The 18,404-nt window shown below is 37.9% G+C and overlaps 1 protein-coding gene across 2 annotated transcripts in view; it reads left to right on the top strand.

Annotated features, from left to right (window-relative positions):
- The window catches only part of NBAS (NBAS subunit of NRZ tethering complex), a 414,675-nt gene that overhangs the window by 31,191 nt on the left and 365,080 nt on the right, over positions 1–18,404 (top strand). For both annotated transcript variants that reach the window (XM_038006212.2, XM_038006211.2), the window contains exons 2-6: positions 2,373–2,427; positions 4,182–4,218; positions 6,881–6,958; positions 7,307–7,354; positions 9,246–9,289. In XM_038006212.2, the coding sequence (XP_037862140.2) occupies positions 2,373–2,427; positions 4,182–4,218; positions 6,881–6,958; positions 7,307–7,354; positions 9,246–9,289 (262 nt within the window). The remainder of the gene's footprint in view (positions 1–2,372; positions 2,428–4,181; positions 4,219–6,880; positions 6,959–7,306; positions 7,355–9,245; positions 9,290–18,404) is intronic.

Here is an 18,404-nt window from a genome sequence, read left to right as displayed (position 1 = left end):
TCCGCAGGCGGGGTGGGGTCGTGGTCCCTGAGATTCCTCCTGGGCTCAGAATTCGGTTGTTGGGGGCTGGAACTTTGTGCTCTGCGGAGCGTAGGATCCCACTCTGGTTGTTAGTTTCTCTCTGTTTTCGGAGGGGTGGGGATTGTTAGTTTCACTCTCTGTATTCGGAGGGGATGTTTTCGGAGGGGTGGGGATTGTTTGTTTCACTCTCTGTATTCGGAGGGGAAGGCACAGCGCTGGACTAAAGGGTCCTTTCTCCTACCTGGACTCTCGGTGGTCCCTTCTCGCAGTCTGGCTAGGGCTAGTATGGGCGGACGCTTAACGGTGTGAGAATTTTCCAGGACCTTACAGGCTTCAGCATCTGGCGGGCTGCTGCAGAGTGCGGAATCTGAGGCTTTACAGCTACCTGGGGCTGGATCGCGCCAGTTCTTGTGTGTATCAATAAAAGAGCATTTAATAAGGGTGTGCGTGTCCGTTCGTCCGTGTCGGTGTCCCAGATGCTGTGCTAGGTGCTGAGGATACAGAGATAAATATGCTTTCGTGGAGCTTCTCCTCTAGAGGGGAGACAATCCTGTAAACGTTATTCATGATCTAGCGTTTTATGCGCTATAGTTAGCGATGTGAGCAAAATGCCACGGAAGTGAAGGGTAAAGAACTGCTGACTAGGATTGGGATCTCCGCTAGAGAAGGGTTATAGAGGTTCATAATGTATAGACTGGATCTTGGGATTATCAGTTATTTGGTAGTGAGGGCCTCCCGGGTCTGTGGTGAAGAGTAGGAACCACGGATCCATGTTTATTTAATAGATATTGAGTGCTTAACACATGCCAGTTGCTGTTTTGGACCCAGAGGAAGCAGCTAGATCGAAAAGAACCTTTATTAAAGATTATGTAGTCCAGCCCATATGAGTTATCTTACATTTTTTTATGAGTGTTTCTTTACTGGAGAAACGACTCATTTTTCAGCCTAAAGTTTGTATTTTTTTCCCCTGTAGCCTCCATCCCACTGCAGTTTGTGCTTATTTTGAATAATGTATTTTGTAGAATGGGTAGAGATCTGCATGTTTTGCTGTTTAATTTCAAGTGCTTAGTTTGTCTTAATGTGAATATTTTTTGGGTTATGCAGCTAGGAAGCTGTTGCTGCGGCAGCTGGTTAGATAAGTTTGCACTCCTTAACACTCATTGGTTAGTTGCAGTAATGTTTCAGAATGCTTAGCATAAATTGATTCCAAAAAAGTAACCACAGAATTAACTTACTTTGAAACCCTTAGCACTTTGTTTTGTGTTTGTGTGTTGGGGGTGGGGGAGTTCTATTGATTTCTACATTCTATCGATTTCTGCATTCTATCGATTTCTGCATTCTATTGATTTCAGCTGTTGAACTATAAGCTCTTGGAGGGCAGCTACTTCTGATTCATCTTTATCTCTCTCCCCAGGGCCAAATTGTGTCTTGCATGAATCCCACCATCAATTCTTGTTTGTTGAGTGAAATAACTTTTCTGTGTTTTTTTAAAAACCTGTCTACACTTACTGTGTGTCCATTGTGCTTTTCTTGACAGCACTTTAGTGCACCTTATGCAGTGCCTAGTGTCATGAACCTACCCACAGTGTGTTCAGTTTATACTTATGGAATGGAATTATTTAGTATAGCAATTACGTATCGGTGTATGTTTTGTTAGTAGCATTGTCTGTATGGATATACAACAGATAGTCAATGAATTTGCCTTGGAGATATGACCACTTTTCCTGTGAGCAAAACTTACAGCTTCAATAGAGTGTGCTGAACTGGCAACCTTGGCCTTGACTTCTCTTGTCTTTGGATTGGTATTTGATTTGGAAACAGTTTCCAGCTTCAATCTTTGTTCTTACCTGCAAGGTTAGTCCTGACATGTGCCTGTAGCTCTGCTATGCTCCCTTTACTCCTATTGTCCCCCATCCTGAGTCTACCTTTTTTTTTTTTTTGAGACAGGGTCTCACTTTGTCACCCAGGCTGGAGTGCAGTGGCATGATCAGGGCTCACTAGCTTCAACCTCCCGGGTCACCTCAGCTTCCCAAGTAGCTGGGACTATAGGCACGCACCGCCATGCCTGGCTAATTTTTGTATTTTTTGTAGAGACAAGGTTTTGCCATGTTGCTCAGGCCGGTCTGGAGTTCCTGGGCTCAAGGAATTGGCCCACCTTGGCGTCCCAAAGTGCTGGGATTACAAGCGTGAGCCCCTGCACCTGCACATTCAGTCTTTAAGTAGTTTTAAGACACTGCTTCCCTGTGCCCAAAACTCGGAATATTAGTAAATAAAAATAAGTTTACATTGTATAAGTAATACTAGTCTAATACTAGAGGATTCAAATGTAAGGGCTTTGTTTTAAATTCCAGCCTAGAGGCAACCGAAAACATGGTGCATCCTTTATCATCACGAAAGCAATTCGAGGTAAGTATAGCTTATTTCTCTACAGTAATGATATGGTTAACAGTTCAAATGTGTTCTTTAGACTTCTGATGTGGAGCCTAATAAAAGTGACGTGTTATCTGAGTTTAATTGTATGTATTTATATATACACACATATGTATGTATATGTATACATTTGTATATTTACACATGCACGTTTTTAATGCAGCTTAAAGTATATAGCCTTGGTTTAACCATTATGGGTGTATTCTAGAACAGGTGTCCCCAGTTCCTGGGCCGTGGACTGGTACCAGTCTGTGGTCTGTTAGGAACCAGGCTGCACAGCAGGAGGTGAGCGATGGGTGAGTGAGCGTTACCACCTGAGCTCCACTTCCTGTCAGATAAGCGGCAGCATTAGATTATCACGGAAGTGCGAACTCTATTGTGAACTGCACGTGTGAGGGATCTAGGGTGCGTGGAAAAATTGTCTTGCGCAAAACCAGTCCCTGGTGCCAAAAAGGTTGGGGACCGCTGTTCTAGAAGGAATGAAGGTCAAAGCCAGTATGAGTCTCAGAAAGTCTGTGGATATTGAAGGTGAAAATACACTGAGAGACTATTTTAAGGGGTTTATGTGATGTTTCAGATACATCTGGTCAGAGATACTCAAATTACACATTTGGTAAGCCAGGGTATTCATTTAACTCCTGACAAATTTTACGTATGAACCAACAAGAGTCTGAGAAAGGACTGAGCACTATGTTTACTGAGCTGGTGCCATGAAAGGTTTACCATATTAATTGATAGAGTCCTTTTATGAGACCAGAAAGGGTCGGTGCCGTTACTCCTTTACGTTTTTAGATAAGAAAACTTGCCCAAGGTCATTCATTTGGAATTTGACTGCACATCTTTCTGGCTCCAAAGTCCATCCTTTTATACCAGTGAATTTAAGTTCATTATAAAGAGAAAATTCATTTTCACAGAAGTACTTGAAATTAACTATAATCTTCTGATTATACTTTTATCTTCTGATAAAATTATAGTTAATTATAGTTAATTTTATCTTCTGATACAAGAAACACTAGCATATTCAGTTTTCATAATGACAAATGCTTTAAATTTTGAGAATTTAGAAAATGTGTACAAATAATGAAAATTCATTGTAGATAATACAGACACTGTAGATAACTACAAATTAGAAAAAAATTTGTCCTTGTCTTACCACCTAGAGAGAATCTGTTATTCTTTAGATCTTTTTCCATCAATGTATACCTAACTGCATACACAGGTACACACATACATGTACATTTAAAATAGGAAGATAGAAAGCATTGTTTTTTCATAGTGTGTTAAAGGTTTTGTTTTCCATGGGCTTTCCCATTTTAGGTATTATTATTTTTAAAATCTTTGCCATGAAGTGTAAAATAGTATCTTGTTTTAATTTTTATACAAATATTTTGTTTTTTAAGGGGTGATTATTATAACTTCTAGTCCATGGTTTCATGAAAGCTTCTTAGATTAAATTTAACATCTCAAACCACTTTTATTTCTTGAACAGTTAGGAAATACCTGAAACTTTTGAATAACACAGAAACTTAAAATTTAATAAATATATGACCTTGTAAATGTTATAATGTATATTAGGTTATATTTAGTCTCTCATTTTAAGAGTTGTGTTATTTTTTTTAATGACTCACTCTGTAGTATATTTTAGATTTCTCATCTATAAATCTAATTTGAAAATGATTCTTGAAGAACAACTGATTTATAATTGGCTTTGCCATTTCTTTTAATTACAGATCGTTTATTATTTTTACGCCAATACATCTGGTACAGGTGAGTTTTGGTTCTTCAGATAAACAGTGTGAACATCAAATATAAACAATATTATTCTATATATTTGTTTCCATAAATGAATTCTAGATCATGAGAAAGTTGCTGACATTCAGGCAAACTCAGCATGAGACATTTCAAACATTTAAGTATAATCTGACAAGATATCTCAGTAGACTTACGGTAGTTTTTGTTCCCTTAGTTGCTATTAAGAATGTCTCATGACAATTTCTACTTCCTCTGATGACTGTTCTCAGGCTTGCCTTGAATGTCCATATGAAGCATCTGTAGCTTGCATACCTTTTAAAAAACATTTTTGTTCTTGTCACATCATCTCACTTGTGGTTAATATTCAACTGCTGTGTATCAGAGAAGGTTCTTTAGGTTTCCGTTCTTGTATACTTTTTAATTCCTTGAGTGCTAAGTATATTTTCAGGCATGATGCTAATCTCCAGCTTTAGAAAGAACAAAGAAATAATTATTATGACAAAAAAGTTATAATTCTGCTTTTAGATACATGCATAGGAATTGTTTTATAGAATTATTTAGGTAGATTGCTTTTTCCCTAGGAATATCTTGTCATAAAGTTCCAGAGATAATATAGTTCCGTAGAAGAGACCTTTGGCACTTCTCTAGGACTCGCTCCAATGTCTTTCTGCTTTTACTCTATGTGTGTATGTGCATACATATGTGTATATATGTATATATGTGTGCATATTTACAATTTCTATACTTAATTGTGTCACTTTTTTGTGGGTGTGGGCTATGATAGGATAGAGCAATGAGTAGGAAGAGAGAGTGGAAGGAGAGGATAGGAGTATGGGAGGTGGGCTGTGTTTTCTGACCTCTCCAGGCGACAACTTGTTAGTCCCGAACACCCTTGGATAAGATGTTAAGCTTGTCTTGTTCAGGTTACTGCTTGATAATTCTTTTTGTTATTTATTGAGAAGGAAGACTCAAAAAGTTAACTCTGATGCAAGCCCTATCCTCTGTGTGAGAACCTTATGATCAGGTGTCATAAGTAGGTATCTTTTTGTCTCCCTTCCTCCTGAGAAGCCTTTGTCCTTGAATTGGCTGTGCTGATCATTGTACAGGTTGCAAATGCACCGTGAAGTGATTAATCTGTCTCATGATGTGCTACTTTCAAAAAGATTATTGTTCCATTTGTGCTCTTGAGTTTATGGTAATTAAACCCAAAGATTTGGGGGTCAATATTTGTTTCAAGTAGCTTTTTCTTATTTTTTAAAAAAAGTTCTTTTCTTTTAATTATGAAATATAAACATACTGAGAATTATTGACAATATAATAAACCTGTATCAACTAGCTCTTTTTCTTTTTATGCAAAATGTTACATCTCAAGTCCTTTACCTTTTTCCTTTCCCTTCCCTTCCAGAGGAAATTATCCTCATATAGATAGTATTCACATACATGTTTCATATCTTCATTATATTTTTGTAACTGCCTTTTGATATTATTTTGTGTTTTAAAAAATGAGCATAAATGTGCTACGTGTATATATATATATATATATATATATTTTTTTTTTTTAAAGAGAGGGTCTTATTGTGTTGGTCAGGCTGTAGTACAGTGGCTCTTCACAGGCAAGATCATGGTACACTGTAGCTTTAAATTCCTGGGCTCAACCAATCCTCCTGCCTCAGCCTCCCATGTAGCTGAGAGTATAGGCACATACCATCGCGCCTGGCCACTAACATTTTGAAATCCTATTTTGTCTTTTCTGATTTCCATAATGTATTTTTTTTCTATTTTTCTTTCATGGAATTATGTTCTTTATTCTTCTTTTCCATCTGTTTTCTTGATTTCTTCAGGTATTAGTCCTCTAATTTGCTGTGTCTACTTATCACTTATGGTGGGTAGTTTCGTGTCTTTTGTGATGATTTTATTTTGAACTTACGCTTGCAGATTCTTCCATCACGTGAGTAAAGTGAAATTGTAATCTGATCTTGCATATAGTACAGACTTGGACTGTCACTTTTTCACAGGAGATTTTATTCCTGTCCTCCACAGAACCGTAGTTCCAGGGAGAGAAGAGAGTCTTTAGTCTCCCTGGGCCTATGGTGAAGTGTTTCTGGTTCCTTCAGTGACCTGGTGCAGTCATTGCTTTTGCAGGATTCTCACTTCCAACTCCTGTCCTCTCTTTGGTTCAGTAGCTCATTTCCTATCCTGCGTGCTAAGTCCTGTTTTGAGTCCTTGTCTCTCTCTTTACCCTGTGCCCAATTCTAGCTTTCAGTGACTTTTTCATTTCTAGTACTTGGAAATTTATCTTTCTTTCTTGTGAGTTTAACTCGATGCTAAAATTTGTTTTTGTTGCAGTTGAGCCAGAGTTCTTAGGTAGTTAGAGCAGAAAGGGTTGGTGTAAGTGTACTCTGCTCTGTTGTTGGTATGCTAGATGTCTGTTTCCTGGGAAGTACATAACTATACCTTTGAACACACCACTGTGTTTTTTGGAAATAGAGAAATATATATGGTCAAATTTCAGCTACCAAATAGTAACTTTTGGTTTTGGATTTGCTAATATTCAAATTTTTTATTCTAATGGAAAAAAAATCTCTCTCTCTCTCTCTGTAAGTGTATGTGTTCTTTGTCTGCTTATATGTGGTTTTCATGAGTAGATTTTAAGCTAACTAATGTGTTGTAATTTCAGCCCTGCACCTTTTTTGCTCCCTGATGGACTGATTCGCTTGATTAATAAACAGATAAACTGGCATTTGGTACTAGCAAGGTAAGGAAGTGTAAAATTCATATGTGTTTCTATCTGGATTTGCTTTTACATTTCATTATGGATGTTAATTTTGGAATCCTCATGGCTTTCAGTCTTTTTATTGTATGTAAATCTCTTTGTTGCAAAAATTTAGTATTGTTTAAACATGTAAATTCAAGCTGTATTAAATCATTTCATATGCTTTTGGACCTATATCCTCATCTAATTGTAAGGTCAAAAGATGGATAATTAAAGCATGTGAACAAATTTAGAAATGATTTTTAACTTATTAAATAATTCCATCTGTGTTGAAAACTGCTACAGATATTGATAATAGATTTTCTTCCCCCTCTTTCTTCTCCATAAAAGCAATGGAAAGCTTTTGGCTGCTGTTCAAGATCAGTGTGTGGAAATCAGGTAATTGTTAATATTATTCATATTCAAGATTTCCTTTGAGAAACGTTTGTTACTCTGTAAATGGAAACTAAGATTTTTATAGGGGGTATATTTAAAAGGATTTTATTTTTAACTCACTTAATTTTGTGAGTGTCAAACACCAACTTATGCCAGTTGGAAAATTAAGGATGCTTTCTCAGAGTTATATGCTTATCTTTCTCCTTCCCCAGATCATTCTGTTGCCTCTTAAGAAATTTTACTTTCTTGGTAAACGAGGCCTATCCTCCAGAACTGTGGAAATCACTCTGTTTGACTATTTACTGCTACATCAGCTAAACAGACACTCAGGAAGGTGTAAAAGAGTAGGGATGGTTCAGCACTTTGGGAGGCTGCGGCGGGCGGATCACAAGGTCAAGAGATTGAGATCATCCTGGCCAACATGGTGAAACCCTGACTCTCCTAAAATTACAAAAATTCGCTGGGCATGGTGGCGCGCACCTGTAGTTCCAGCTATTCGGGAGGCTGAGGCAGGAGAATTGCTTGAACCTGGGAGGCAGTGAGCCAAGAACTGGTTGCAGTGAGCAGAGATTGTGCCACTGCCCTCCAGCCTGGCGACAGAGCGAGACTCCATCTCAAAAAAAAAAAAAAAAAAAAAAGGGATGGTTTTGCTTTGTTGGTACAAAACTGTAGGTTGAATGTGGGTGTTCAAAAGACCAAGGTTACATATTACTTGAGACCAATTATGCTGTCTGTCCTCTTGAGACATTCAGTGGTATTATATACACATCTAAAGACGTCTCTAAACTGGACTTTTCAGGTGTTTTATTTGTAAACAATGTATCAGTTATGAAAGAAATACCAACCATAGCAACTAAGAAAAATGAGTTCATTCTTTGGGAAATGTTATTAGGAAAATCATGTGGAAGAGGAATATATTTACTATTCATTAAGTGGAAGTGGACCGTTATAAAGGTCTTCGTTATTGTTATCTTCACATGGAGTGGGCTGAGGAGGAGGAGGAAGAAGGGAAGGTGGTCTTGCTGTCTCAGAGTGGTAGAGGTAGAAGAAAATCCACATAGACATGGACCTGCACAGTTGAAACCTGTGTTGTTCAAGGATCAACTGTAGTAATTCCATAATATTTCCTTGAGTGCACATAGCGAAGTTTAATCTCTTTATACTGGATGTTATTTTCCTCCTTTATAAATGAGACCATACCAGTTTTTTTTGATATTCATATGTATCTGTAATTATTTCCTGGGGATAACTTTATAGAAATAGAATTGTTAGGTCAAACGCTACAGACATGAAGGTTTTGGATAATTGTTATTAAATTATTTTCTAAAAGGTTTACTAGTTTTCATTTTTAAACATTTTATAATAATTATGCTACTTGGTATATATTTCAGGATTACAGATTTAAAACAGGTTATTGATTTAAATATGGTGACCTATTAAGGCTCTTTGATTTCTTAAAATACGACTTTTTTTCCCTAAGTGATCAGACTTTGTAATATGATACAGACCAGTGGTTCTTAATTAGGATTGATGTATCCAGCAAAAAAATATTTTTGCTTGGGCCCCATCCCAGATTTCTTGATTCAGAACCTTTAGGGATGGGGACCAGACATCTCTATTGTATGAAAAGACCATGGTAAATTCACTTAGGCTGTGTCACTATATTCCATGTATATATCTCCATACAAAGTAGCTGTGTATCTGATGCAATAAGAAGGTTGGAAGAAAATATTGTCACTGACAAAAGGGTCATAATTGAGCCACAAAACCGTATCTGAGAGGAGAAATGATTGAGCATTGTATATAGAGACTATCTAGTCCACAGTATCTGGTATTTTATGGTTCTATACAATGTTATGATAAAACTTTTGCCTTGATTTTGCATGTTTTACAGGTCTGCAAAAGATGATTTTACATCCATTATCGGGAAATGTCAAGGTAAGAGTTTCCAAAATATTTAAAGAATGAAAATTTCAAATGTGCAATGGTTTACAATGTTTCTTAAAAGTTAGGATAGATATTAAATGTTTGTTAAGGATTATCATGACTATTAAAATAATTAAACAACATAACTGCCTTTTTTTTTTTTTTTTTTTACTGTCTTAAATATTTTGCTTTAAAATGGTTCATTTTGGTGAGATTTGGAAACTGGGTTCCAAAAAATGTCCAAGCCAGTTTTGGGATGAAATATTTTTAACTGTCTGTAGCCTTTTATTTTGGATTAAATGCAGAAATAAATAGGTGTAAGCCAAGAGTTAGAAACAGACTAGTAAAAAGTCTAGGATTTGGTCATTTTTAAAGTATATTCAGCAAAAATTTACTGACTGTAATTTATGTGTATGTGCTGTTTTGCTGGGTGCTTGAGGTATGATTGTGAGCAAAAAGACCTGGTCCTTTATCTCATGAAGCATATAGATGCTCAAATATATAATTACAAACTTTGACAAATCTAATTAAGGAAAAATTAAATCCCATGAGATTTCTCAACCAGGGGTGGCAGATGAGATGGCTGAGAAAGAAAAATGACTTTTGGAAAGCAACTTTAAGAATGAGTAGTCTGGGCACAGTGGCTCATACCTGTAATCCCAGCACTTTGGGAGGCCGAGGTGGGCGGATCACTTGCGGTCAGGAGTTTGAGACCTGCTTGGCTGACATGGTGAAACCCTGTCTCTATTGAAAATACAAAAATTAGCCAGGCGTGGTGACACATGCCTGTAATTCCAACTACCTGGGAGGCCAAGGCAAGAGAATCGCTTGAACCTGGGAGATGGAGGTGACAGTGAGCCGAGATTGAGCCACTGGACTCCAGCATGAGCAACAGAGTCAGACTCTGTCTCAAAAAAAAAAAAAAAAAAAAAAAAAGAATGACTAGAAGGTAGAAGAAGACAGGGAGTATTTCGGTCTGCAGGAGCAGTGTATGAAAAGGCAGAAGGAGCTGGGCGTGGTGGCTCATGCCTATAATCCCAGCACTTTGGGAGGCCAAAGTGGGTGGATCACAGGGTCAGGAGTTCAAGACCAGCCTGACCAACATGGTGAAACCCCGTCTCTACTAAAAATACAAAAATTAGCCAGGCATAGTGGTGTGTGCCTGTAATCCCAGCTACTCAGGAGGCTGAGGCAGGAGAATCGCTTGAACTTAGGAGGAGGAGGTTGCAGTGAGCCAAGATCACGCTACTGCCCTCCAGCCTGGGTGGCAACAGAGTGAGACTCCATCTCAAAAAAGAAAAAAAGAGAAAAGAAAAGGTAGAAGGAATCTTATGGGAGAGAAAGAGAGTGGTTTTAGGAAAATGCATCTATTACCTTTGTTTTATTTACAGGACCTGCAGTTCCGTCTGTCTGATCTTGTGTTAGTTTAACAGTGTAGTTGTTGTAGGAAGTATAATGATGGTAATCATGGTCATTGTGTTCATTTATATACAAACATTTATAGTGTTCTTACTGTATGCCTGGCACTGTATTTAGGGCTTTATATGATTTTCTTGTGTAATAGAAATAAAGCAGTATAAATATTTTATCTTAAAACAGTATTAGGATAAAATATATATTTGACATCAATAAAGAGCAAGGAGGTGGGAGGCACTGGTAGTTTTCAGAACTATAATGTGGTAATACAGAAGATTCCCCCACTCCCTCATGGAAATACTATTATTTTTTATTTTTTATTTTTTGAGATAGGACCTGGCAACAGGGCCTCACTCTCTTGCCAGGCTGGAGCACAATGGTGTGATCATGGTTCACTGCAGCCTGACCTCGTGGGCTGAGCAATCTTCCTGCCTCAGCCTCCTGAGTAGCTGAGACCGCAGGCACGCACCAGTACGCCTGGCTAACTTTTTATTATTTTTAAATTTTTTTGTAGAGACGAGGTTCTTGCCTTGTTGCCCAGGCTAGCCTCAAACTCCTGGGCTCAAGCAGTTCTCCTGCCTCAGCCTCCCAAAGTGCTGGGATTATAGGTGTGAGCCACTGTGCCCAGCCTTTAAGAGAGAGAGAACGGATAATCATTGTAATTGTACTAAGTGCCATGATGGAGAAGAATCACTTTCAGCTTAACTTTACCAAGCCCTGGGAGCCTGTTTATTATTTATATAGTAATTTATTTATTTGTTTATCTTTTTGAGACAGGGTCTCAGTCTTTTGCTCAGGCTGGAGTTCAGTGGCATGATCATGGCTCACTGCAGCCTCAACCTCCTGGGCTCAGGTGATCCTCCCATCTAAGTTTCCCGGGTGGCTGGGGCTACAAGTGCATGTCACCATGCCTAGCTAATTTTTTGTATTTTTGATAGATACAGGGGTTTACCATGTTGCCCAGCCTGGTGCACTCATGGGCTCAAGTGATCATCCCACCTTGGTCTCCCAAAGTGTTGACATTACAGGCGTGAGCCACTGTGCTCAGCCTTTTTAAATAGCTCTTTTATTCCACTTGTGTACTTTCACCATCACAGCCTTAGTTCAGGCTCTTCACATTTTTTGCTTGGTGTCTTACAACAGTCTGCTGACAAAGTTTTCTTCTGTATGCCCTTTAGTAATCCACACTTCATACTCCTTGACAAATTGATCATTAAAAAACACTATTCTAGCAGGTAACCATTCACATCTGACTTAACTGCTTTCTAGATTTCTAGAAACCTTGGGCAAGTTACTTTACCTCTCTGAGCCCCAGTTTCATTATCTGTAGAATGGGCATAATTTTATGAAATTCAGTTGTGGGAAAATCAGATGAATTAATGAGTGTAAAACTCTTGCCACAGTGTCTGACACACCATGAGTACTTAGGAGATGCGAAGCTGTTGTTATAATTACTGTTACTATGATTCTGCCTGAAATCTGTTAGTTGTTTGCTATTGACTGGAATACAGTTCAGTTTTTCTAATTTACGATAAAAGACTTTTCACAATCAGCCTGTCTATCCTGTGAGAATTCCCTGCCATATGTCTTACGTTCTAGCACTAAACAGTGTGCGATTTTCTAACTCCATTGTGTTCTTCGTGTCGTCATGCCATCATGTACAGATGGTTCCTTTTCTTGGAAGCTCCTACCTTTATATTGAATTAATTAGTCTCGTATGTTTTAGATTAAGCATCAGCTCTTCTCCCTGTATTTGTTCCCACCATTTGTACATCTTCATGTTTCCCAACTAGTTGCTTGTGCCTATATCACAACACTTACCTAGTCTGCTTTCCTTTTTTATTTATTTAATTTTTATATATTTTTTGAGACGAAGTCTTGCTCTGTCATGCAGGCTGGGGTGCAGTGGTATGATCTCGGCTCACTGCAACTTCTGCCTCCCGGGTTCATGTGATTCTCCTGCCTCAGCCTCCTGAAGTTGCTGGGATTACAGATGCGTGCCATCACACCTGGCAATTTTTTGTATTTTTAGTAGAGATGGGGTTTTACTATGTTGGCCAGGCTGGTCTCGAACTCCTGACCTCAGGTGATCCACCATCCTCGGCCTCCCAAAGTGCTGGGATTACAGGCTTTGAGTCACTGCACCTTGCCTGATTTCCTTTTGTAATTGTTGATTTACTTGTTGGATTCCCAGTCAGTTTGTAAATTATTTGACAGCAGGGTTCATATCTTACTCAACGTACATTTTTTTCTTTTTTGTGCTTAGCACGGTGCCTGACATACTGTAGGCACACAATTTTTGACCCTATCAAGTGGGTAATAGCACTTGGAAACTATTCAAATGGTTTTTATGGATGAACGACTATACCAACAAAGTTTGTTTGCCTGTTTCTTGTTTAACTTTAGAAATTCACAAGAGTGTATATATATATTTATTATATATAACACTGTCTATATTATACATATTATAATGATCCATATATAAATTTGTGGATACTTATCATGGCATTAGTATTTTTTATTCCTTATGTATACATGTGTATACATAGCATGAATAGAGCAATAAGGGTGGATAAGAAGACCTGTTTGTCTAACCCTTTTGGGAGTAATAGAAGGGGAGGTAGTATTTAAGTGTGAATATCTAAAGCTTGGGGCTCTAGCCGTTTTTGAATATACCTTCTGTAGTTTCCTCACCAGTGCTTATTAGAGTAGACCAGGCCTTGCTTAAATAACGTGTAAAGGTCAAGAAGTTCCCAGAAGAATAATTTGGTGGGTGTTCAACTGCCTTTTTTTCTGGTGCAGCCTTTCACTGGGCTTGGGGGGCCTGGGATAGGTTTCCGAGGAGCATGCTTAGAGTGTTGGAGTGATTCAGATATACAGGGTTCTTTTGAGCTTTGACATTAGACACCTGCTCCTAGCCAGTAAGTAAACCAAGAAATCTACAAATTAGCATGAAAATGGGAAGCTTTACCCTTCTGTATTTTATACAAATTATAATATTTGTCAGAGTTTTTAGTGTGTACAGTTAATGTGGCAGCAAGGATAAGAAGATAATGCTTTGAGAGCTAATGTTTTATTTTGATGGCTTCTGAGTGTGTGAATTTATGACCTTAATACTGCATTAATGGCTTCTTTCCATTTCACATAATGTGAGGTAATGATCATTTGCTTGTTATCTGACTCATCTTTATGGGAATAACTCCCATATGCCAAATGATATCTCATGTGTGTGCCTGGAGAAAAGGAGCCAGATTGTTGTTAATGCATTTTTGAAACTACATATTGCAGAGTCTACAAACTGAAATAGGAGCTATTTGGTTCTACTTTGATATTTTTCAATTATTGTTTTATAAAATACGTGCCATTTGAGAATGTTTTAAATGTGGATTGTAACTTGTTTGGCTCTGTTAGGCCATAAATAGTAATTCAGTTTTCTCTTTCTACCTGAATAATGACCTGAAAATAGCACATGAAATTAGAGTTTTTAAAAAGAGTTGTACTCTGTTAATCAACAGATTTTTTTCATATTTCTGATTTTGAGACACCATAAATGGGAGTTTCCTAATTGTACGCAGCAACTTACCTACTATAGGTATGGTGAGGTCCCATCAGCCGTCTGTGGCTGGATGGGCACTCTGACAGCCTGAGCCTCTACTGGTTGCCTCTGGCTTCCAGCAGCCTCATCAGTTTACTGTTAGATGCCATACAAATATGATTTTCTCTGTGTGTGTTGACAGGAAAAAGGTTGGGAAGGATAGACTATTTGAAACACCCAGACTTGGTTTTTTTTGTTTTGTTTTGAGACAGAGTCTGACTCTGTTACCCAGGCTGGAGTATAGTGGTGTGATCTAGGCTCACTGCAACCTCTACTTCCAGGGCTCAAGTGATTCTCCTGCCTCAGCCTCCTGAGTAGCTGGGATTACAGGCACCTGCTACCACGCCTAGCTAATTTTTGTATTTTTAGTAGAGCCGGGGGTTCATCATGTTGATTAGGCATGTCTCGAACTCCTAACATCAAGTGATACACCTGCCTTGGCCTCCCAGAGTGCTGGGCTTACAGTTGTGAGCCACTGGGCCTGACTGAAACACCCAGTCTTTGAAATGAAGCATTTTGTTCCAGAATTGTGATTCAGGATCCTCAGATTATATGATAACTGTTTTCCCTTTTTTGTAAGTTTCGATAAAGTAATTTTTTCCTGTTGAAAAAATAATACACATTCTTCGTAGAAACTTTAGAAACTTAAAATGAGCAAAAAGTAGAAAAGAAAAATAAACTCAACATCAAGAGATAAATACTATCAACATTTTATTATCTATTGTTTCATAGATTTTTTTGTACCTGTTACTGAAGATATGTTCTATGGAAATAAGTGTTTTGTAATCTGACTTCTTCACTTAAAGATAGGTTGTTAAAAAAAGAGTTATTTTTAGGTTGAAGTTTAAGAAGCATTTTCCAGAGTATCTTTTTTGATCGTTTCTACTGGATAGCAACTTAGGTGTTAGGACATGGTCTTCCAGCTATCCAGATAATCCAGGAAATGCTTATGAACTTGATCTCTGAGCAGCAAGCAACTAAATATTGTATTTGATTCCACCAGCAAGGGAAAATCATCATCAGGCATTTATGCAGAGAATTGTATAAAACATAGCAAATTATTGCATCTGCGTTCATGAAGGATATTGGTATCTAGATTGCTCTTTTGTAATGTCATTCTGGTTTGGTATTGGAGTAGTGCTGGTTTGAAAAGGGTTGGCAAGTGTTCCCTCCTTTTTTATTTTCTGAAACAGTTTGTGTGGAATTGAATTATTTCTTCCTTAAATGTTTGATGGAATTCACCAGTGAAACTTGGAGTTTTCTTGTAAGCAGTCTTTTAATTAGATTAATCAATTTACAATTTTGAGTTTAATTAAAATGGATTAATAAGGCTTTTTAAAATTTTTGTTTACTTTTATTTTAGTTTTTGTGGAATTTTTCCCTAAATTGTAGAAATTATTTGCTTAATGTTTATAATATTCCCTAGTACCCTTCTGTCTGTAGGATCTGTACTGACGTCCCCTCTATTGGTTTTGAGATTTGTACTTGGTATTTCTCTCTTAAATTAGTCAGGCCAGAGTTTTGTCCATTTATTAGTATTCTTCAAGAAAAAAATTTTGGATTTTGTGGATTTCTTTTTTTCCTTACCTTGATTTTTGCCCTTATTAGTTCCTTTCTTCTGCATGCAGGATTTAATTTGCTCTCATTGTTGTAGATGGAAGGTGGAAATTTAGATTACTGAATTTAAACTTTTTTTCATATATAAACATTTAAGCCTATTCTAATATAAGCATCTTTTTGTTAATTACATCTAATTTAATTCTGTTGTTGCCAGAGAACGTAAACAAGAACATTTAACCTTTTTCATTTATTGAGGCTTGATTTATAGCCTAGCATATATTCTGTCTTCATGAATGTTTCACATTTAAAAGAATTTGGTTCTTGGATATAGTGCAGGTATTGGATATAGTTTTTTTTTTTTTTTGGCCAGCCAGAGCCTTGCTCTGTCACCCAGGCTGGAGTACAGTGGCACGATCTTGGCTAACTGCAACCTCCACCTCCTGGGTTCAAGCAGTTCTCATGTCTCAGCCTCTTAAGTAGCTGGGATCACAGGCGTGCACCACGATACCCAGCTAAGTTTTGTATTTTTTAGTAGACATGGAATTTCACCATTTTGGACAGGCTGGTCTCGAACTCCTGACCTCATTATCTGCCCGCCTTGGCCTCCCAAAGTGCTGGGATAACAGGCATGAGCCATTGAGCCTGGCTCTTTCAGCTCTTTAAAGATGTCATTGTTTTGTTTTTGACAAGAACTTGGGAGTCATTGCTATTGTTTCCTTAGATATAAAGTGTTTGTCTTTCCTTTGTCTGCTTTAAAATTTTCTCTTCGTTATTGTTTGTCAGACATTGATTATCATGTGCCTTGATGGCTTTCGAGTTTATCCTGCTTTAAGTTCATTAAGCTTCGAGATAAGCAGTTTTGTAGATTTCTTCAGATTTGCAAAGTTTATGGCTATTGTTTTTACCCAATTGATTTGTTTTCAATTTGTTGTGGCATCTTTTTCCATAGAGAATTCCCTCCGTCCCTTCCTCCTTTTACTCTTTTCTTCCTTCCCTCTTTCCCACCTTCCTTCCTTTCTCCCTCCCTCCTTCCATCCACCATTTGTGACTTTTTTCTTTATAAAGTGAGAATTTCTTATATTTAGGCCTTTCTTATTGTATAATTGTTAAGGTTTTTCTCTTGGGTTCTTCTGGCGACACTATTAAACATTTACATATTTGGCTTCTCTGATGTCTTTCCATTCCCACTAGTTTGCCTTTGCTCACTGGTTCTTAACTTGGAAGTAAAGAATGTACATATATGAGAGATTGTTCATTGAATTCACTATGAAAATGAGGAAACTGAGGCCATTCCCAGGTCATACCCAGGTGTCTTGTGGTAGCACTGAGACGAGAACCCAGTGTTTATTATTTTTAAATTCTTGCTCATTTCCATTTCTAGTTTGGGTAAATGGGCACTGGACTGAAGTCTGCTCCTTGAGAATTTGGGTGTTTGTTATGTCCCACCAGAGTACTAGGCACTGGTCATAAACATTATGAACAAAATGGACACAGCTCCTGATATTTTGGAATTTATAGATTAACGAATAAGGCAGACAGTAAAAAGTCTGACAAATGATATGGTTTGGCTCTGTGTCCCCACCCAAATCTCATCTTGATTTGTACTCCCATAACTCCCACTGTCGCGGGAGGGACCCAGTAGGAGATGATTGAATCATGTGTGGCAGTTTCACCCATATTGCTCTTGTGATAGTGAATAAGTCTCACGAGATCTAATGGTTTTATCAGGGGTTTCTGCTTTTGCATCTTCCTCATTCTCTCTTTGTCTTCTGCCATCTGTGTAAGACAGGTCTTGCTTCTCCTTGCCTTCTGCCACGATTATGAGACTTCCCCAGCCATGTGGAACTATAAGTTCAATTAAACCTCTTTCTTTTGTAAATTGCCCAGTCTCAGGTATGTCTTTATCAGCAGCATGAAAAGGGACTGATATAACAAACAAATGTATAATTATTTGGTATAAGAGCTGTGAAGGACATGAAATCATTGGACTGGTGAAAAATAATGGGGCTCAGAGGCTACTTAGGGTGGTCACAGAATGCCTTCTAAGGAAGTGCTATTTAAAGTGAAGCTTGAACGATGAAAAAAAGGCAGTGAAGTGTTAGAGAAAGAGCGTTCCAGGCAGAGAAAATAGCATCCACAAAAGCGCTGAGGTGGGAAAGAGCTTGGCAACCGGGCAGATTTGAGGAGCTACAGCTGATGAAATGATGAGTGGGGTGTAAACTTTTTCACCTTGCGCATATCAGTTGTCAATTTGCTGGTTAACTTTTACCATCAGTGTTTTTTGCTTACTTTTCAGACAACTTCATTGACACCTGCTTTGTAAAAATCTGTACTGTTCATTTCTTTCCCAAGCCACACGAGCAACTGGAAAAATCCAGTGATAAAGTCTTTATTTCCACATTGTTATGTGAAATCTTATCTTGTAACGAAAATGTATTTTTATCTGGGTCAAAACACATGCTGAGTTTTCTGGAGTTACTGGTTGTAACTAGAAGTAATAGTAAAAGCAAATCCCTTGCAGATGCAGTGTAGTGCATAGAATCTACTTATCTTATC

The sequence above is a fragment of the Chlorocebus sabaeus genome, chromosome 14 (genome assembly GCF_047675955.1).
Source record: "Chlorocebus sabaeus isolate Y175 chromosome 14, mChlSab1.0.hap1, whole genome shotgun sequence".
Taxonomy (NCBI): domain Eukaryota; kingdom Metazoa; phylum Chordata; class Mammalia; order Primates; family Cercopithecidae; genus Chlorocebus; species Chlorocebus sabaeus.
The sequence above is the reverse complement of the archived record's forward strand: the minus strand, read 5'-3'. Positions and strand labels throughout refer to the sequence as shown.